The sequence below is a fragment of the Colossoma macropomum genome, unplaced genomic scaffold, assembly GCF_904425465.1.
Source record: "Colossoma macropomum unplaced genomic scaffold, Colossoma_macropomum, whole genome shotgun sequence".
Taxonomy (NCBI): domain Eukaryota; kingdom Metazoa; phylum Chordata; class Actinopteri; order Characiformes; family Serrasalmidae; genus Colossoma; species Colossoma macropomum.
In genome coordinates, this window is record NW_023494792.1 from 30,802,478 (window position 1) to 30,824,853 (window position 22,376).

The 22,376-nt window shown below is 38.7% G+C and overlaps 1 protein-coding gene across 1 annotated transcript in view; it reads right to left on the reverse strand.

Moving 5' to 3' along the window:
* Nucleotides 1–22,376, reverse strand: part of LOC118812120 (F-actin-uncapping protein LRRC16A-like) — a 55,042-nt gene that overhangs the window by 26,229 nt on the left and 6,437 nt on the right. The window contains exons 3-19 of the mRNA XM_036576860.1: nt 17,683–17,733; nt 15,066–15,125; nt 13,582–13,703; nt 13,379–13,476; nt 12,373–12,443; nt 12,220–12,293; nt 9,813–9,888; nt 9,246–9,334; nt 8,412–8,506; nt 7,912–7,998; nt 6,064–6,167; nt 5,911–5,988; nt 4,954–5,030; nt 3,719–3,823; nt 1,436–1,505; nt 856–937; nt 267–366 (exon numbers count right to left, since the gene is read on the reverse strand). Of these exons, the coding sequence (XP_036432753.1) occupies nt 267–366; nt 856–937; nt 1,436–1,505; nt 3,719–3,823; nt 4,954–5,030; nt 5,911–5,988; nt 6,064–6,167; nt 7,912–7,998; nt 8,412–8,506; nt 9,246–9,334; nt 9,813–9,888; nt 12,220–12,293; nt 12,373–12,443; nt 13,379–13,476; nt 13,582–13,703; nt 15,066–15,125; nt 17,683–17,733 (1,439 nt within the window). The remainder of the gene's footprint in view (nt 1–266; nt 367–855; nt 938–1,435; nt 1,506–3,718; nt 3,824–4,953; nt 5,031–5,910; nt 5,989–6,063; nt 6,168–7,911; nt 7,999–8,411; nt 8,507–9,245; nt 9,335–9,812; nt 9,889–12,219; nt 12,294–12,372; nt 12,444–13,378; nt 13,477–13,581; nt 13,704–15,065; nt 15,126–17,682; nt 17,734–22,376) is intronic.

Below are 22,376 nucleotides of genomic sequence, written 5' to 3' on the forward strand. Positions count from 1 at the left end.
AAGCTGTCTATAAATGAAGACAGTGCAGTGCTGTGTCTGCTTTCCCTAGAAATGGGTGCTCAGCCAAGATCACTCCAAAGGCACAACACAGAATGTGCAATAAAGCAAAAGAAGAGTAATAGCTAGGGTTTGAAGATATCATTGGAACCAAGCCGGACACCGGCACAATGCTGCTGCTCTCCAAGAGTGACCTCCAGTGGCCCTTGGGTCATCCCACTCCAGCTACTCTGCTGCAATAAGAAGCCAACACTGAAAACAACTCTCACTTGGATTTGATGTTGCTGAAATTCTTGCCCAGAGACAGATGTCTGATGGAGCGGTTTTTGGCCAGCCACACCAGCAGAGTGGTCAGATCAGAGTCCAGACCTGCAAAGACAAAGAACATCAGCATTTAATGATATGTATGTATGTACAGTCCACATGTAAAGTTCAAAGTTTGGGCACTCCTGATCAAATGACATGTAAAAGAACACATCCTCTACAGAGAACACAACTACTGTTTATTTGCTATATTTAATATATTGGGGAAAAACAAATCATAAAATGTGGCCTGGGCAAAGGTTTTGGCATGTTTTATGTTTTATGTTCTACTTTTCCAGTATGTTAAACTTAAGTGTGCACTAAATTTAGCTGAAAATGCCACTGAGTTCTTTTAAGAGGATATTTAACTTAGAAATCAACAGATTAGATATTCACTTAGAAAATCAACAAACTATGTAATTTAACTAGGGGTGTTGAAACTTTCGCATACAATTGTAATGGTCTACATTTTATTAGTAAGTCTGGAGTAGGTGTGATGGAAAAAGACATAAAAACTAGTACAAAGAAAAGTGTGTGTGCGTATGTGTGTCTGACCGTTGTCCGATATGTCCAGGCTGGAGATGTTGGGTATCTCAGCTATACAGCCCTCCAGAATCTGGGATCCAGCCGATCGCAGCTATACACACAGATCCACACACAAGACTGTTTCATATTTCTGAGAGATATTAGCTCAAAAACTTATACATTTTCATTTTATTTCATTTTAATGTAACACTTATTTTCATGACTGGGTCTGAGTCATACAAGTATTTCTTTCAATGGTATACAGATTTTGCCCTGAAGGATGATCTGTTACATATAACTAGTCAGTGCCAACCACACCCCACATGAGAAAAGACCTAAAGCTTCCCAGCACTGACAAAAAACACTATAAAAACTAACTGAGAGCTAGGACTTTAATGGATATGTCTATAGTGGGAGTTTTTGCGGTTTCAAAACCAATGTATTTTGGCTGGTTTAAGGTGTTCCACCCAGCGTTGTTAACTTCCTGTGAAGTCATGTGAGGAAATCTGTGGTTGCAGTAACTTCCTCTGAACAGACTCCGTCGTTAGAAAATTAAGCTTTTCCGAGAGTTACACAAAAAACTCCAGTGTTTCTCTAAATGTGATTGTACCTCACAGCTGCTCAGATCCAAAGAAATGTCTTTCAGGTTAGGGTTGCTGGCCAGACCCAGTAACAGAGCTCTGAAACAAAATACACACACATATGCGTATATGTATTTGTGTGTATATATATATATATATATATATATATATATATACACACACACACACACATTTGTAACTGCTGTTAAAACAAAAGCTTATATCTCCAATATGGTAACTTCACAGGAGAAGGAAAAAGATAATCTACTTTTATTGTGAATCAGTGGAACCAGAATTCCATTAATCATGAAATTTACACACAATGTAAAGGAAAACAGGCATTTTTAAATTATGTCAAAAACATTATAGATGGATAGATAGATAGTTTTTTTAAAAGTATTTTTTTAAGTTGTATTTATGATTAATATTAGGGTTTTGTGTGTGCACAGCTATTCAAAGCTATGTTTGCTATTCATGTACTGGCTAGCATTTTTGAGTTCTGCTCAAAATTAGTTAAAACTGTCACTACCGAAACATTTGGTAAAGTTTAGTATTGTTATGATTGTTTTGTGAGTGACAAAAGGAGATGATCAATTATAAACATGATTAAGGTATAGGGTCACTCAAAGCAAAATGATTTCAGTATAAAGTCTAAGTTAAAAGTCGGAAATGTGTTTGAACCAATATGGCGCTTCATGACCGTTTGCTGTGTAATGATTAATAACCGAACCAATGGGGAAAACCGCATGTGTCTGATAAGCAGATATGCTCTGTGCTGTTTCAGTTTCAAGTGTAAATGATAATTATCCAGCAACGATCCTTCAACTCCAGGGAAACTGAGCAGCATATATATATTATTATGATATGTGATTAGCTGGTACTCAGGAACTCAGGCTCATGTACGTGTACTCTCCTCAAACTTTGGTTACACATCCAGACCAAATGTCAGGTGTGTTATCATAGGTGAAAAGTGAGCTGTGCTCAAGTGACGTGAAAGTTTATTTACATAGTGCTTTTTACAGCAGGCGTTGTCACAAAGCAGCTTTACACAAAAATCCAGATCCGAGCCTCCATGAGCATCGCCAGTGGCGACAGTGGCAAGGAAAAAACTTTAAAAGGGACCAAGACTAAAAAGGGGAACACATCCTCCTCTGGTCAACACCGGAAAGGAAAACAATAACACAAGAGCAAAATGAACAGAGGATAAGGTTTTAACATTAGTATAAAATATTAAAAACAAAAAAGGAGAAAAGCAAGTGAAGCAATGGCTCAATGGTTTGCTTAATGTTGTGCAGCAGGAACAGCAGGAGCTTCTGCAAAACCACTGAAAGATTTCTATGCTTGTGTTGAACCAGCAGCATAATCAGTGGACTGCTCAAACAATGCGTCATGACCCAGACAACAGACTGCATTACTGAAAATGAATGTGTTAACAGCAGTACATCATGATGAGGTCTGTTGGCTTCCTGAGTTCAGAGCAGTAGTGGGAGCTTTCCTTGGTATTCCTTGGATGATGAAACACCTTCACAGACCTGACAGTATATACAGTCATATGCAAAAGTTTGGGTGCCTCTGGTCAAATAACATATTTTTCTGATTTTCTAAGTGAAAATAAGTTCACACATCCTCTACAGAGAACACACCTCTGCACATTTTAATGCACAGTTACTGTTTATTTGCTGAAATTAACAAATAAATGTGGCCTGTGCAAAAGTTATAACATGTTATATTTTAAACTCAGCAGATAAATAGAAATTGTGAAGTACAATTAGCAGAAAAGTGTTATTCAAGTGTAGCGGATGTGTTTACCTATTTTCACTTGGAAAATCAACAAAACATGTAATTTGAAACTTTGCATGGAATTGCATGTACCTTAAATGTTCTAGGAAATACTGGAGTCAAAATCCTAAAGAGATTCATATAAAAACACAGCACAAGCAGATAAAAATTAGACTGTCTGTAAATATACTGTAAATGTATTTTAATCTGGGACCAAAGGTAACATCCATCCATAGTGTTTATATTATTAGGCTCATTTGCATTATGGGTTCAATTGTTTCTTTAACCCACATATATCAGGCTCCCGTTCTTGTGGGCCAAAGTACTGTAGACTTCAGCACACTGCCTCAACAAGCACTCCTGATTCAGCTCGTCAGCTAATTAGCAAGGCCTTCATGAACTGAACTCAGAGTGTTAGATGAGGGTAAACGCTAATCTCTGTAGCATTTTGGCCTGAAAGGTCCCCAGTTTGACATGCCTTTAACCTGTGTCTGGAAAAAAAACTGAATTCTGAAGTTTTAGCTGTAACTCACTTAAGGGCCTCTAGTGGCAGCCTGGTGCCCGAGAGGATGATGGTGTTGAGGGCCTGTGCACTGTTAAAGAATTGCTTGAAGGAAGATGGTAACTCCTTCCCTTTCCTACAGGGGGCGCAAAGGAGACAAAAGAGAAAAAGAGTAAAATGCGGTATCAGCATCTTTCTGTTTTCATTTCCGTCGTTGGTTTTCGGTTGTTCACTGAGTAGAGCAGAGTGTGTGCACGTGTCTGGCTGTTATTCTTTCTTTTTGGCCTTCAATATAAAACGTTTAGAGTTGAGTATCCCAGGACAAGAAATTAAACTTAAAACTTCAGAGACGCTGATAAAGAGACATAAACATATGAAGTTTCAATCCAGAATGCTGTAGATCTATTTGTGACAATTTTGGAGTTAATGAGATACAGAAAAGAATAATAGTTGATGCTGAAAGAAAACACATTTTTTTCTCTAATATTGGCAGCATTATTCACAATATAGCGATGATATAATATAATATACTCTGACTGGCCACTTCATGAAGTATTTCTCCTTGTTTCTACACACTTTCTCCATTTTATCAGCTTCACTTACCATAGAGGAGCACTGTGTAGTTCTACAATTACAGACTGTAGTCCATCTGCTTCTCTGCATACTTGTTAGCCCACTTTTACCCTGCTCTTCACTGGTCAGGACCCCCACAGGACCACCACAGAGCAGGTATTATTTGGGTGGTGGGTCATTCTCAGTAGTGCAGTGGCACTGACGTGGTGGTGGAGTGTTAGTTTGTGTTGCGCTGGTACGAGTGGATGAGACACAGCAGTGTCCACTCACTGTCCACTCTATTAGACACTCCTTGTTGGTCCACCTTGTAGATGTAAAGTCAGAGACGATAGATCATCTGCTGCTACACAGTTAGTGTTGGTCATCCTCTAGTCCTTCATCACAACACACACCACCACCACATCAGTGTTACTGCAGTGCTGAGAATAATTCACTATCCAAATAATACCTGCTCTGTGAGGGTCCATGGGGGTCCTGACCACTGAAGAACAGGGTAAAAGGGGCTAACAAAGTATGCAGAGAAACAGATGGACTACAGTCTGTAGTTATAGAACTACAAAGTGAATCTGATAAAATGGCCAGTGTAGAGTGTAGTATTCAATTTCAATGCCATTCAATAATATAATATCATATAATATAATATAATATAATATAATATAGTATAATATAATATAATATGAGTGTGATTCTTACTTGAGATTGAAGACACTCTTGGACATGTTGAGAACAGAAAGGTGCTTTAAAGAGCCTCGCAGTAATGACGAGCACACCTGAAATTAAAACATACTCAGTGTTAAAAAACAATTAAGCAACATTTTAATTTGAATATATTAGCTCTTCTTCACATATTCAATGGAATTCAGTGTTTAACTTGGTATGTCAGCTTCTCTGTCTTATATTCATAAGTGTTTTCTCCAACCATTGGTGCACATACTTTCATGCACCACTGGTCAAATAATATGTTTTGTTAATTTTCTATGAAGTGAAAAATATGTTAACAAATAATATCCAGAGAACAGGATATTAAATTTTCCGCTAATTTTAGTGTACAGTTTATAGTTATTTCCTGCGTTTAACATATTGTGCCACAACTTTTGCACAGGTGACATTTTATGGTGTATTATTTTTTTAATATATTAAATGCCAAGTGGTGGGAGAGGTGAGCCAGCAACTGGAAGGTTGTGGGTCCAAATCCTAGAAATAACAGGGTATAAACCCCTTTCACTGCACAAGGTGTTATTCAAAGATTGTGGGTTTGAGTCCCACCAGAGTTGAGGGATCTGCAGTTGGTATTGCGTAGTAGGTGCCTTAGTAGTAGTAGTCCCACTGCCCTTATTGCGGCAGACAGGGGTTCAATTCTGCACTTAGGCAAGAACACCACACTAGAGCAATAGGAGTCCTTAAGCAAGACTCCGAATGCTACATCCAGCTATATCTGTAGAGTGTCTGTTAATTGCATAACTCTAAACTTACATTTACCCTCGTTTGAGTGTTCTTGAATTTTATGATTATCTATATTTTGCTAAAATGCAACTAGCCAGACATGATCAGCTTGAGTAAGATTTAGACACAGAGCCCATATCCTCTGTCCTAGATTTTTTTTTCTGAATCAGAATACGTTTAGCTGGTAAGAGATGTGGACGTGCTGACCAGGTCGAGGGAGCAGTCACAGTTGGACAGGTCCAGAGTCTGCAGGCTATTTGGCTGACCCAGGAAATTCCACAGATTCTACAGAGAGAAAAATGTACTGCTTCAAAACACAAATCAACAACAGAGACAGAGACTGTGTGTGTTTTTACATACAGGCAGGTCATCTCCTCTCAGCGTGTTCCCAGACAAGTCAAGGTGTGTGAGTGTGTTGGAGACAGAAGAGTTAGCGCACAGAGCCTGAGCCAGAATATTCACACCTGAGAAACAAACAGACACCGAACAGTGCAGCGAACAGGTGATAGTAATAAAATTCATTATCATAATCTTCTCCAAATATGTAACAGCATCACAGTATCAAGTGATCGTTAACTCATGTTTTGTAAGTGCTGCTATTCAAAACTTTTAGGGATGAATGATGATAACAGAATCACAATAATATGGGCACCAGATAGATGTAGGTGACACTGGGCTACTGTGCTAAAGTGCCTGCATTTCACTGCATTTGTAACCCTACAGAAATTGTTATATTTCTCTGTAAAGTAGATGTAGAGCCAGTTTCTACATTTCGCATCGGCAGATGTGTGCATGAAAGAAACTGGATACTGGCATCAGACTACAGTTCCCAGATGAGCCCATGTCTGCTATCTATTTTTTTGTTAAGAATCTAAAGCTGTAAAATCTCAAATGACATCGATTTCAGTTAAACGTCAAGTGAAGCACACAAAATAAAATAAAAACAAACCACTTGGCAAGAGGGACACCATGATTTTTTCATAAACACAATTACTAAAACAGAATCATAATTATCTAATATATATGATTTAAATATGACTAATAAAACAAAAAGCACACTATGTCAACATCATGGTATGCTGGTATAGTGATATATTGCCTAGTACTAAATGTAATCAAATTCAAGGTGTAAATACTTTGCACTAGTGTTCAGAAATTTCAGTGCAGAGCCTCTTGTGCAGAATATTCCAGATACAAGCATGCAAATATTCAGCAGCTTTGGTCCGACTTTATATTGTCTCTAATAACTGTGTAGTTACACATGAATACTATATCGCTGTTGTCGGAACAAAACCTTGTATCTCTATTTTTGTCGATTTTCAGTTTTTGACAAAATTTGAAAATGCATGTTGGCCTTTATATAATTTCATAAAGGATGGACCAAAATAAAAAGCCAAAAATGACTTGGAAAAAAGTCTGTTTCCATTGACTTACATTGAAAGTAATGTATGTTTTTTCCTTCTCCTGTAAAGTTACCATTTTGGAGATATGAGGTTTTGTTCCGACAGCAGCGATATGCTACAACACTGTAACTACAAATGATTTAGTCAATGTTTCAGATATATTACAGCAGTACAGCCTATGTAATTACACGTGTATGAACTCCAGTTTTGCCTCATGTAATTACACAAGTGTATCTTCTACACGGGAACTTTCCTGTAGTGTAGTGTTAAAGTTACACTTTAAAATAAGTGGACAGTTACTGTGTAGCTTCTTATGTAGGTACTGTGTAATAATGGAGTGGTAATATAGACATTGCTTTGGAGGTAATACAACACATTTATTTAATGTTATAAAAGTTACGTTTTAAGATAAGGAGACATCTGCTGTACTCTCACATATACACACAGAATGGTTTAAGGTTGAAACTGGTTACAATGTCACAGCACTAACAACATAAATGCTAGCTAAATGTTAGGAAAGCTGGCAGATACCGTGCAATTACATAAGAGAATAGACTGTTACAACTATTAAGATACACTAGTGTAATTACATGAGGCAAAACTGAAGTTAATACACATGTGTAATTACATAAGGTATACTTCTGTAATCCATCTGTAACAGTGACTAAATCATTTGTAGTTACATAAGTCACATAAAGCGTGACCGCAGCTTTCATTCACTGAGACGTCTCATCAGGGGAGATGAAACGACATTCACAGTCCAAGCTGTGAAACTATAAACTTCAAGGAAGTGTGTAATATATACCTTTAGTTGAGAGGGAGTTTTTTGAGAGGTTTAGATGCTTCAGACCAGATGTAAGTTTTCCCAGTGGAGAGCTCAGAGACGATAATCCTGAGAAATATATCATCACATCTCAGTACCATAACCCTCATCATCATAACCACCATCATTACAATAATCAACACTTCACCAGTCCCATCACCATCATCAGCATCATTATCAACATCAACATCATCACCATTCCCATCAACACCACTACCATTACCATCATCCTCCCCATCGTTATCATCATCTTCATCATCACTATTACAGTCTTAATCACCATCATATTTATAACCATCATCATCATCATCACTATTACTGTCATCATCACCATCAAATTTTCCCAGTGAGCACAGAAATGCTAGGTCTGTTAAACACATTATAATCATCATCACCATCATCATTATCATCATAACCACCATCATCACAATTGTAACTATTACCACCACCATCACCAGCACCACCACCAACCACCAATGTACCTTTGTCCTCCAAGGAGTTATTGGCCAGGTTGAGTGTGTGTAGAGCTGAGTGTGGGTTCTGGCTCAGAGCGTTGGCCAACTTCTGTGCAAAATCACTAAAAAAACTCATACATATTAAGATAAGACACTATGTTTTCTTTTATGGCACTGATACTGAAACCTTGAGTTTTGGCCATTACCAATACTGATCCAATAGTTTTTCTTTAAAAAACTCTTTTGTAATTTTTTAAATTGAAGCACTTATTTAATATGAGCATCTGAAAGCAGGCTATCATGATTAAACTACTCCATCACTGTACTGTCTTACAGGAAGAACTTCACAACTAACAATATCACATCACAGTGTTATGGAGTGCTATCTCAGGAAAGGTTTGCTACAGGATCAGATCAGATTCAATCCTTTTTTTTCCCCCTCCAACATCTGATCCTGCATTTTCCTCTGATACTGACCTGAAAGCAAATACCAGGTATCAGATCAGCACCATGATGATAGATATTACTTATGAACAGACAGAACTAATGAAGGAGACATGCACGGTCTGAATGTATGTGTGCATACAGCTGTTGTCAGACCAAAACCCATATCTGCAAAACTGTAACTTTGCAGGAGATGGAAAAAACGTCAGAACATTGTAATGGAGGTTGATATAACAAACTTTATTTACAAGTAATTTTGAAACATTTTTATTATCATAAAATTTTAGCACAATGCAAAAGGGTAACTATAGTTTTCACATTATGCAAAACAGTAAAAAAAATGAAAATGGATATACTAGGTTGCTGCGTGACAGCAAAGATATGCGTGTTGGGAGTGAGTGAGTGTGCTTTGCTTACGCTTTGAGTCCTGTGTTTTCCAGAACCAGCTCCTCCAGCCTGCTAGAACGAGCCACTACTCTCAAGATCTGATCACACAAATCTGTAGGCTACACACACACAAAGTATACATCAGTACAAAAATACAACTGTGGACAAGGGGGCATGGCCGAGCATCGAATGCGGGACGGAGAAGCTGGTCTGGCTGATCCAGCGGGCTAAGTAGCTGATAATGTTCACCTGTGCCTTGTTTCTGCCAGCCTACTTATAGGCAATCTCTTCCTTCAGTAGGCGGCAGAGCCCAGAGAGTAAGGGAGACCACTGAAGGCGTGAGAGCTGAGCTGAGCTGAGCTGAGCTGAGCTGATCTGATCTGATAAGAAGTGGAAAGAAAGCACTGAAAAGTCCCAGCGAGCGTCTTGTCTTACTCTGTGGGCTGAAAAGCCGAGTATTTTTTTTGCGTTGTGTATAAGTGAATAAAAGAGCTCTCCGTCTTCACACCTGCCCCCGGCGTCTTTCCTCCTCCCACCGTTAAAGTTTCCACAACAACATTTACAAAAAGCAGACACTGCGAGAGAAGTGAGACGTACCAGTTTATAATCCTTCAGGGAGAGTTTGGTGAACCACTGGTTGTATTCCAGCACAGCCACAATGGCCATCAGATCCCTGAGCAAAGAATGAAACATACAAACATCCTCATCATCATCATCATCTATGGATATGAGACATTACACATGATCTGTACACAATTCAGAGTGAGTTGGGTCAGTTGGACAGTATGATGCTGATGGTGCTGTCGCTCCTGGTAGGATACATAAATAGAGGTACACATATCTGACTCAATTAATGAAATAAGATAAAATACCTTCAAAAGTTCAGTTAACATAACTTTGAGTATATTCATCATGTACTTTCACCTTCGGGTTTTTCAAAGTGTCTTCCTTTGTACGAAGAAACTTTTTTTTCCCCCAGTGGTAATTTAACCCTGTCCAACCCAGCATCCTGCAATCAGAGACTTTGGCGATGTTTCCATGTATTTATTAAAATCTGTGTGTGCGTGTCCGCTTCAGTGAAATGGAGCAGCATGTGGAACCTGAGCTACACTATTTAATATATGCACAAAGCTTCCTTTCTTGTTGGATGGGATTTTTTCAGAGTGCATACATGACCTCATACAGGGCACAGCTGAGATCAGTAAATGCTTATTGTTTTCTTTAATCAGAGCAACAACAAAATGCATCTGATGTATGATTTACAGTTGTATGTAAAATTTTGAATACTCCAGTCCAACGTTGATTTTCTAAGTAAAAATAAATGAACACATTCTCTACAGAGAACACATGTAAATATGACTTTATTTCACAGTTTCTATTTATTTGCTTTATTTGCTAAACATAAAATATAAAACTTGGCATAACTTTTGCACAGGCCACATGTTTAAATGTTTCCCACTATGTTAAATTTAGCCAATAAAGAAATAAAATAATGTAATTGTACATTAAAATGTGCAGAAGTGTTCTCTATGGAGAATATGTTCATTTTCACTTCAAATCAACAAAACTTGTCACTTTACCAGCAGCGCCCAAACTTTTGACTGTACACTACTTATCATACGTTTAGCTGTTAAAAAGGTAGTTTACGGCACAAACTAAATAAAATCCTATGGATTTGGAGCATGGTTAGATCATGTTTATCAAAAAAATGCAATAACAGCTCTGAGAAATCACATTATTTAAATCACAACAGAGAAGAGAGGTGCGCCCTGGCCCTTTATGGGGTTAAAAACATTTTCACGAAACACAATATGCATCACGACTTTTACTTTGTCTGAGATTTGATAAACTGGCATAGACAAAATAGAATAATAATAGAATAATAATTAAAGTACAACTACTAAAAATAAACCTACAACTTCAATGTTTACTGTAATGTTTTACAAACTGCACTGAACTAAATCCAGTTAAACAGGTCTAATTATGCTCACTTTGTAATGATGAAATATGAAATATGTAGATACTGTCAATGTCCAAGTACTGTCAATGTCCATGATATGCTTAGAAAAGTGTATTGTGACAGAATTTATCACGATAGCGATACAACATAATCATATTGCCCACCCCCACCTGAAAGCCTGAAAGGTTTGAATGCTCATTAGTTATTAGTTTATTCTTAGAAGCTTAACATTACTACTTTGATCAGGGGTCTCTAAGCTTTTTTCCTTAAAGCTGAAAGAACAAAACCAGAGAATACGTTGCCAACAACAGTCTTTTTGAATGATTGTAATAAAGAAATCAAAGTACTTTCCACTTAAGTCGCTTTGGCTTATGTGCTTCATTACTTTATTATGGACATTTTAAACTGAGCTCAGTGACAGAAATGTCTGACATAAAAAAAAAGAAAAAAAAAACAACAAATTGCTAAAAATATCAATTGCATCAAATAAACTAGATATGCAAATGAAAGCCATCGAGGTTTGGGGAAATTAGAAAGCCATCCACCACTTTTATTACCGACTGTGGAGTTTCTTGACTACTTTCAAATTCCAAATACACCCCGTGTGCCACCATGCATTACCACAGAGACTGGGTGGGAGGGCCTGCTGCAGCGTGACTTTCCATTGTCTGAAAGGGGCTGTAGGCTGAATTTAGGGTGCATTCAGTGGATGATACTTTTCAACAGATCAGTTTCACGAACACACTTTGGAACAAAATTAAATAACTACACACGCTTTCAACATCATCAAAACATTTGAGCCGGAACGCCGTTTCATCCCGACTTTTACTCTTAGAACAGGGTTCTGGTGCATTCCAGCCCATTTCCATCACTGATATTTACCCTTGTGAAATTGTTTCCCTCTAAACAAACCTTTTTAATATAGCAAGTTATTACAAATTGTTCATGTGGATTCAAACATTTTTAAAATCTTGGTTCTCGTTTATATATGCACAAACCTAAACTCACACACACACACCCCAAGCCACTGTTGGCAGGTGTTACCTGTTCTCCAGGTGTATAAAGTCTTGCAGGTTTAGCTCTCGTGTGTCCTGGGTTAGGTAAATAGTGTCCACGTCCTGGAGACAGAAGAATGGAGTAAGGGACCAAAGAGGAATGGGAGAGAGAAAGAGAGAAAGAAAGAGAAGTTATACATACCCACTGCACCTCTTCTCTGTAGGGAAGACCCAACTGATCACACACACACCAATACATGCGAGAGAAAGCACCTGCAGAGAGAGAGACAGAGAGAGAGAGAGAGAGAGAAAGACAACTCAGCACTATGAGTCTAAAAGGATGTGTGGCTGTCAAGAAGCTCTTACTGAGAAAAGGAGACACACCAAACAAATAAGCTGCTGGTATTCAGGAACAATGGACTGACCATCCCAGAGTCCAGACCTCAACATCACTGAATGTGTTTGAGATTATTAGGATCGTGAGAAACCTGAGTCATGGTTTTCTGTGCATATGTGAACATGCCAAACGTTTAGACCCCTCTTAACGGCCCCAAAAACAAACCAAAATTAGACCACCTGGAGTTCATTTGTAGTTTGTTTTGTGGTTCAATTGATTTGTGCATTGTGAAAACAAAACAGCCCCAAACCACTTTTGCTTTGCTTTATGGTGAATATCTCAAGGCGTATCATACGCACAGCCACAGTCTTTCAGCACTTCAGCAGCTAAAAACAGACCACCAAGGGTCATTTATAAGGTTCTACTTTGTGATGTGTGGTGTGAAAGGGGTCTGAGTTCTAATGGAGTTGTGGTCTGAACAAGAAGTGGTCGGAGATCTCAAAGGACCATAAAGAAAACTGAGTCCTCTTTATAGTTCACTTGCATTGTGAACACAAAAAGAACTGAGGTCATTGGCAGTTGGTTTCCTTTTTAGGTTCACTTTAACAGAACTCAGTTTGCTTCATTTAAAAAGAACTAAATGTGAAAACACCTTAAGACTGAACTTTGGAGGTGTGGAAAACTGAAAGTGAGTCTCCTAAAAGGAATGGAAAATGTAATGAAGGCAAAGAGTGGACAAATAATCTGTACCTAACGGCTGTTTTCACTAGAAAATGAATCAATGAAGGGTGATAATGGCTTTTGTACTGTACTGTAAACAGACAGCTAGACAGACAGACATACAGAAAGACAGACAGACAGGGTCCAGTACCACAGGGTCCAGTGTCAGTAGGTGTGTTTTTGTCCCACAGTGTCTGCAGACCGGCCACCCTCTCTGCTGGTTTTAGAGATAGTCTCTTCATCACCCTCCTACAACACACACACTCTTTTAGTTTAATGTTTAACATGAAGGAGGAAACAGAGTGTCTAAAAATACAGATGAATACACAGACAGACACAGACAGACAGACGTACACTGGGTTTAGTCCTGGACAGTGTTCCTGTATGCTGCTCCCAATCTGAGCGATGACTTCATCAGCCTCCTCATTGGAGCTGAGCTTCAGACACAGCTGGCCTTTATCATACTCCACGACCAACTGCATACAGACACAGACACAACATACAGAGCTTCTAAATGGCATCTTAACATCAGTACGCACATCCCACCACACTCAGCTGAGTTTAATATCTGTAGTTCTGATATGGGATCTTATATGAGGTCAGTTTTCTCACCTGTCTAAAGAAACATTAACCCTTTAAACTATAAGACTGGCTCATAAATGCTGAAGCTCTTATTCAGCTAGCTGCAGACTGAGTTGCATGAAACACCATTTCCACAGAAATTGAGAGCTACACAAAGCGATTAAAAAATAATCACAGTCATTTGCAACATATTTGATTATTCACTAGTAAGCACGATTATACAGTGGTGAACTGTGACTGTTAGAGCTAAGCTTTCAGTTCAGGTCATAAAGGTCAAGGAAAAACAAAGAAAAGAAAAAAACTCACCTCTACAATAATGCTTATTTCTATTAGATTTCTAATAGTGTTAGCGCTAACCCAGTGCTAACCTAGTCCAGCTCCTGAAGTCCTAAATAATGGTAGAGTGAGCTTGGCTGTTTCTACCTAGAAAAAATTCTGGACTTCCTTTTCCAACCAAAACTTAACAAAGAAAATAATGTTAAGCTCTGAAATACAGCACAATGATTCTATGGAATAAAAATTCATGAAACTATAAAAATAAAAAAATATATAAAAAATAAAATAGACAAATATTTTTTAGTCCCCAGAAATCCTCTGGACTTCTCTGTGGTACGTTATCAGTGTTTTGATTGTCTGTTTTATGCAACTTGTTTCACAGAGTAGGGGCAGTTGCAGCTGAGTTTCAAAGAAGTTTCAAATGAGTTGCAGCAGTTTTTACAAGAGAAGCTTATGCAATATGCTTTACTATAAGCTTACAGTAAACAAAAATACTCTTGTGCTGTACCCTTTTTCTGTAGTCATCATGTTCTTTAACAATCAAAAAGAACATTTCAGTGCACACAAGCATAATACTGGACACACCAGAGAACCAAATGAATGTAGATCCACATACACACATACAGAAAGTGAGAGCTGACAGGAGGGCCAGAACATGGGAGGCCAAACTAAACCAGCAGGCACTGTTCCTGCCTCTCTCTCTCTTTCTGTGTGTGTGTGAGAGTGTGTGTGTGTGTGTTTCAAATGAGTTGCAGCAGTTTTTACAAGAGAAATGTAGGTTTATGGAAGTTCTAAGCAATTAAAGTTGTATAAAAGTTTCACCATGTAAAAAAACAGCCTAAGGATCTGCTTGTATTTACACATCAGCTCCTTACATTCATAACTACATATTTATTTATAACAGTATTACAAGCCTAATAACAAGTTTAATATTTCAGAAGTCTGCAGTTTAAGGTGTTAGGAGATAAAGACAAACACACCTGGTTTGGCTTGCTGCTGCTGACGGCTTGAATGTCAAAGAAATTGAAGGTTTGTTCTATCTGGAAGAAACAAGAGTGTTAGATGAGTACTTTTAAAACCCCAGGACCCCAGAAACCCCAGGAGTTTTTACACTTGGCTTGATTAATGATCTGACGAAGTGAATAAAGTCAGCTGATGTGGGGACAACACCAAGATATACAGAGTATGGATCTCTAACACATGGACTAAGAATCGCTGCACTGAAGTGTCAGCTTTAGGGCTGAGCGATATGATGATGTGATATTGTAGTCATGATCAACTGTTATGATAAGCATATTGTGAGCATGTCAGACAGTCTACTTGAAGAACTGATTGTTTTTTCATTGGATTTTTAAAACTGGTACGGCTGTTTTGTTGGTACATTTTGTCTATCCCAATTTTAAGGAGATTAGGGCTAAACAATATGACACTACATATCATTATCATGATAAATTATGTCATGACACAATATGCTTTTTGAGACATATCATGCATATAGTCACTACTTGTAAAACACTGACCAACTGAGTGTTTCATTATAAAGAGAGCAAAATTTTAACTGGATTTAGTGCAAAAATTAATGCGTTTTGAGTTTTTTATAGTATTTTTTCAAATGTAGCACTACTGGTTCTTTTTTTCTCTGTTCTAACTGATCAGATGTCAGAAAAAATAAATATGACATATCGAGTATCGTGAAAATTTCTTGATATTAGATTTTTGCCATATCATCTACCTCCAAAGGGGACTAGAAATTCTGATAGCCGATCATCTTGCCCGATATAATTTTATATTAACTCCCTTTCACCATGTTCTGCAATGGTTAGGACCCCCACCACAGAGCAGGTATTATTTGGGTGGTGGATCATTCTCAGCACTGCAGTAACACTGACGTGGTGGTGGTGTGTTGGTGTGTGTTGAGCTGGAATGAGTGGATCAGACACAGCAGTGCTGCTGGTGTTTTCAAACACTGTGTCCACTCACTGTCCACTCTAGTAGACACATCTACCGTGCTGGCCCACCTTGTAGATGTAAAGTCAGAGACGACAGCTAATCTGTTGCTGCACAGTTTGTGTAGCACAACACACGCTAACACACCACTACCATGTCAGTGTCACTGCAGTGCTGAGAATGACCCACCACCCAAATAATACCTGCCATGTGGTGGTCCTGTGGGGCTCCTGCCCAGTGAAGAACAGTGTAAAAGGGGGCTAACAAAGGATGCAAAGAAAGAGATGGACTACAGTCTGTATTTGTAGAATTATAAAGTGTATGTATGTATGTATGTATGTGTGTGTGTATATTATTACATCCCTTATAGTAAACAAAAATACTCTTGTGCTGTACCCTTTTTCTGTAGTCATCATGTTCTTTAACAATCAGAAAGAACATTTCAGTGCACACAAGCATAATATTGGACACATCAGAGACCCAAATGAATGCAGATCCACATACACACATACAGACAGTGAGAGCTGACAGGAGGGCCAGAACATGGGAGGCCAAACTAAACCAGCAGGCACTGTTCCTGCCTCTCTCTCTTTCTGTGTGTGTGTGTGAGTGTGCGTGTGTCCAGCTGTTCAGATCTGGTGTTGTTTCTCCTTCTGTGAGCTCATGGGAAAAAGCTCTGAGCACACCACACACACACACACACATACACACACACTGCACTCACATTTAGATCAGTATCAGTTTCCTCAATATTTTGAACAGAAAAAACACATCAGCTGTGTTCAGCTACATTATTAACCACCAATTAGAACTTAGAAATGATGACATAATAACACTCACAAAGTACAGCTGTGAAAACAACTGGAGAGAAGAGAAAATAAAGAATAACTTCAGAGAGAGAGAGACATTGAGAAATAAAGGAGGAAAAGACACAGAGAAGAGACAAAGAAAGGAAGAGAGAGAGAGAAATTAAGAAGAACTGGAAAAGAACAGAAGACTGAGAAAAAAGAGAGAGAATGAGAAAGGAAGGGAATAGGAAAGAGAGCAAGACTGAGAGAGAGAGATTGAGAAATAGAGATTAAGTGTGTGTGTGTGTGAGAGAGAGAGAGAGAGAGAGAGAGAGAGAGAGAGAGAGAGAGAGAGAGAGACATTGAGAAATAAAGAAAAAGCGACTGAGACAACGAAAGGAAGAGGGAAATTGAGAAGACAGGAAAAGAGAGAGTGAGTGAGATAAACTTTAAGAAAGAATGGGAGAGAGAATGAGAAAGGAAGCAAAAAGAGAGAGGTAGATAGAAAAAGAGAGATTAAGAGAAAGAGAGAGAGATAAATAAAGGAAAAGACAGAGAAAAGAGACAAAGAAAGGAAGAGAGAAATTAAGAAGACAGGAAAAGAGAAAGAGTGAGAGAAGGGGAAGATAGAAAGAGATAAAGAGAGAGAGAGAGAGAGAGAGAGAGAGAGAGAGAGAGAGAGACAGAGAGAGAGAGAGAGAGAGAGAGACAGAGAGAGAGAGAGCTGTGAATCTTGTGGTAAACAGGCTGAAGCATGTCTGGAGATCCAGCATCTCCTTCACACAGAGACCCACTTAAAGCTACAGCTGTTGTTGCCATAGATTAGATTATGAAAGTCACAGACAAACACAGGCCCACTCACCCTGGCAGGGACTCGAGCGGACAGTAGAAAGGCCCGATGTGGAGCCAGAGCCTGGGGAGAGAAAAGAAATGATTAGAGTGTGACCATTACAAACCACAAAACAGCTCAGCTGAAACCACTAACACAACACAACCATTTAGAACAGCTCCAAACAGAAGGAAACATTATCAGATCAGTTCAGCATCTGGGTCAGTTGGCCAGCTCTGTGGAAACTATTCTCCCACTGTGGATTCTTCTGTAGGTCAGGACAGGAAAAAATAAAAACAAAAACAAAAATATAACAGCACTCTGGCACTTTGCATTAGTTTGGTTGTGCTTGTTTGACGGCTGACATTCAAATTCAGCAACCACAGTTAGCACTGTCTCTAAAAACACTGTGGGCTGGTCTCCCAGAAATGGACTGAACACAGTCACGGATTAAACTGAAGTGCCAACGGTGAGTTATCATTGAAAATTCTATATAGTTTAGGCTAAGGCTTAACCTGGGTCTAGGAAACCGGCTCTATATGTCCAAAAGTCTGGTGACACCTGCTCGTCCAGCGTTTCTTCTGAAATTAAGGGTATTAACAGGGAGTTTGTTCCTCTTTTGCTGCAGTATCAGCCTATCAGCCAGTATAACCAGAGGTTAGGTTCTGATGTTGGATGATCAGTTCTGGATCACTCCAATGCATCCCAAAGGTATTGGATGGAGCTCCATCACTCCAGAGAACGCAGCTCCACTGCTCAATGCTGGGGGGGGGGCTTTATACCCTCTAGCTGATGTGTCCCATTCCTTTGATCAGTGCTTTTCTTTTAAGATTAAACACCTGATATATATATATAATATATATATATATATAAAAGCCATGAACACAGAATTAAACTGATGTGTGTGTGTGTTGAGTATTTTGAAGTAAGTAATAAATATTGTATAATCAATCAACAACATAATAGATTGTGTCAGGTGCTCAAACTTAAGCTGACTGTTATTCCACTTACAACAGCTATTATTAATATCTGTTCACACCCACCAGACAGTCACCCACCCACCTAAATCTGTCTCATTATCTAACACAAATAACCATGAAACTCCTCAGTTATAGATCAGTTGCACTAAATGTAGTCAGAGAGAGAGAGAGAGCGAGAGAGAGAGAGAGAGAGAGAGAGAGAGAGAGAGAGAGAGAGAGAGGTTGGGGGAGAGAGATGCCTATGACTCATGTTACACCATTTCCTGATATTCCTGAGATTTCCGGAATACTGATCACTCTCTCCTCTCTCCACTTCTTTTCCTTTACTTCTTCACTTCCATTACTTTGCTTCCCCATCCTTCTTTCCTCTCTCACACTATTTTCCCTCTCCATCTTTCTCTTCTGCTTTTCCATTTTCCTCTCTCCCCATCTCTCTTTCTCATCCCTTTTCTCTCTTTTTCTTATCTCTTTCTCTCCATCTCATCTCTCTTTCTCACAGACTCCCTTTTCTCTGCTTAACCCCTCCAGGTCTCTCTCTTTCCCCATCTCTCACTGTTCCTCTCTCTCTCTCTCTCTGTGTCTGTCTTGCTCTCTCTCAGTCTCATTCTTATTGTCTCTCTCTCTCTCTCTTTCTCTCTCCCTCTCTCACCACTGTAGCTCTGTTCAGATCTCTGTGATGTTGTTTTTACACAGGTGGGTCCAGACTTTGGGCCTAAAGCTCTCAGGCTTATAGAGGACTCTTTGTAATTTATAGTCTTCAGAAAGCCAGGTAGGGCTGAAGGGTGTGATTCTGACCACTGGAGGATCAGAAGGACGAGGAAGAGAGAGGAGGAGGAGGGAGGAGAAGGAGGGCGTGTATAATTACATCAGCCTTGCTACTTGCAACACAAGAACATGGTATGGTGCAAGTTACTTATACAGTCTCACCCACAAAAAAAAGGCTGGACAAGCTTTATAGAGTGTTTGGCAGAAACCTCTTTAAACATAATGAGAAACTGTAGCACACAATTACTCATAATGCATTATTAATTTCAAATAATGTTGCATGTAAATAATCATACTGTTATGATTATACATGTTATCATCATACTGATATGATCAGATATATTTTTGTTATGTATCTGAGCTAACATTAGCATGGTGGAAAATTTGTTGTTTCAATTAGATACAGCAGCACAGTCCAGCTGGGGCTCGGTCCAGTGACAAACACATGTGACAAATGTTTTCATTCTCACACATCAAGAACCACAACATAACTTTTAAACAGCAAATCTGAAACAGGACAAATTTTCCATTCTTCTACTAACAAACTCAAATGAGGTATCAAAAATAGAATTTCTCTTCCTTCAAATATTTGGCCTCGACATGTACTGGCCTAGAACAGCTGCAGAGAGAGCAGAGATTTGTCTGAAAAAAGAGAGATGCCCAGAAACATAATCCAGCCTTCATTAATACAGCTGATATGAGCTCCAGAACCTTCCTCGAATTCTGCAGTTCTAACAGGATTTTAGTGTGTGTGTGTGTGTGTGTGTGTGTGTGTGTGTGTGTGTGTGTTTTCTGACAGTTTCAGGACAGTAATCTGTGTACGAAAAAACAAAGGTAAATTAAGCCGATCAACTCTCGCAGCAAAATGTTCCTTTGTAAAGTTCTTTCACACCAAAGTTCTATGTTTCATTTTCAAAACTAAAAGAGCAAAACTGTTTGTTTTCGCTTACTGGGATTAAGATTAGGGTTAGGCTTTGGTACTTACATATCGTTACGGTCAGGACAAAAATCTCTCCAAAGTGGTAACTTCACAGTGGAACGAAGAAACCTGAACTTTGAATGGTAGTTAATGGAACCACATTTTTCCCCAAGTAATTTTGGAGAGTTTCTGTTGGTCCATTCATCATAAAATGTTAATACAATGAAAAGAGCAGCCGGTATTTTTTTTTAATTATGTTCATGTCCTATTTTTTTTTTTTACTAATAATAATGGAGATACAAGGTTTTTTTCTCAACAGTGGCAATATGGGCGTTTCTGCAACTACAGGCACTTTTAGGTCCTTGCAGGGGATTTTTGGACATATGTGCACATTTTTAGCACACGGCACAGAAAATATTTTTTTGTGTCATTAGTGTCACATTCTCACATACAAAGCCATGGCTAAAAAAATATGAAATCAAAATAACCCAAAATATATTGGGTCAAAATAATAAGTTCCTAACTTACTAAATGACTGCATTTCAACTGAAACTGTATTGTATGCATGTTAAACATAACAAAACAAACATTTATAAATGTCATTTTACCTATAAATATCTGTCCCACATTTCTTACAGTTCTTACAGCAACACTTCTAAAAACAAATGCGATAAACTGCACAAAATAATGTGCTTATTCCTGATTAGTTAATTTAATTTTTATTATTTGTTTCATAGCTGTAACTCAAACATGCTATTTGTCATTTATATTCAATAACAGTGAAAATATTACTGCAGCAGCTAAGAGTGTTGCAAAGACAAATTCAGATCAGATTGCATTTGCTGAAAAGACAGTTTCAGATTCAAATTATATAAATCACATGTGCAGTTTTGTATCGTTCACTGTTTATATTGCAGACTTTACAGACAATTTTCCAAAATTATGGCCAGCCAAAAGTGTCTTCAGCTGTAGAAACACCCTTTTATAATGCATGTGTCCTGAAAAGCTATTAATACAACTCTGTAGCTGAGGATGCAGCCAGGATTTACCTCACTGAAAGCTGCTTCGTTTTGTGGGATTCTCTGAATGCGGCTGAGAAATGTGTCCTTGTTTGTGAGAAATCGAAGGACACAGCCGGTCAGTCTCCCACAATCCCTCACACACAGCTCAAAATAAGTTTAAAAAACAGCAGAAACAGACACGAAATGATGTGAAATCAGACATGCTGCAGCACCCGAGTCTGTAATGAAACATAATGAAGTATCAATTTGAATCTAACATTTTCAAATGGAAGGTTTAAACGTCACACTGCTAACGTCAGTAAGCTGACAGTACAGCCTGATCAGGCCGTCTCAAAAGTGCATGAGTGAACACTGAAAAGGAACCTTCGTATACCAGCACTAGGAAGGTCCTTAGCTTTGAGACACGGCTTGAGAGTGTGTGTGTGTGTGTGTGTGTGTGTGTGTGTGTGTGTATTTGGGTGGGCGGAGTCTTGTTGGGTTCCAAAACATTCCAAAGCTCCATCCAGTTCCTGTTCGAGTGTTTGGTATCTGCCCAACAAACTACACACACACACATGCATATCCATAGCCTCTCTCTCTCTCTCTCTCTCTCTTATAATAATTACCAAACACAGCTGCAACTGTTTCTTTAACCAGAACTAACAGCCATGCAGGAAGTGCCTATAGCTGCTGCCAGTGCACTTCTTACTAAATCTTGCGGAAAGGCCTGGAATGCATTGCGTGTGTGTGTGTTTTACCCAAACACTCTACACTCCACATACCTAGCAGCATCGTGCTGTGTCAGGACATGACAGGCAGAGTGCTCAGGCATGCCACGAGAACACTAACTCACAGAGAGAGAGAAACAGCGGGAAAAGATAGAAGAGCACAGATGAAGCAGGAGAAAAAGGAGGGAATACAGATAAGTGTGTGCATGAGTGAAAGAAAGAAGGCCTCACTCATACAAATATTTCATAAAATTGATTAATTTACATCAAACATTCCCCCAACTTTTGAGTTAGATACTCAACTCAAAAGTTGAGTATCCAACATTAAGCAGCA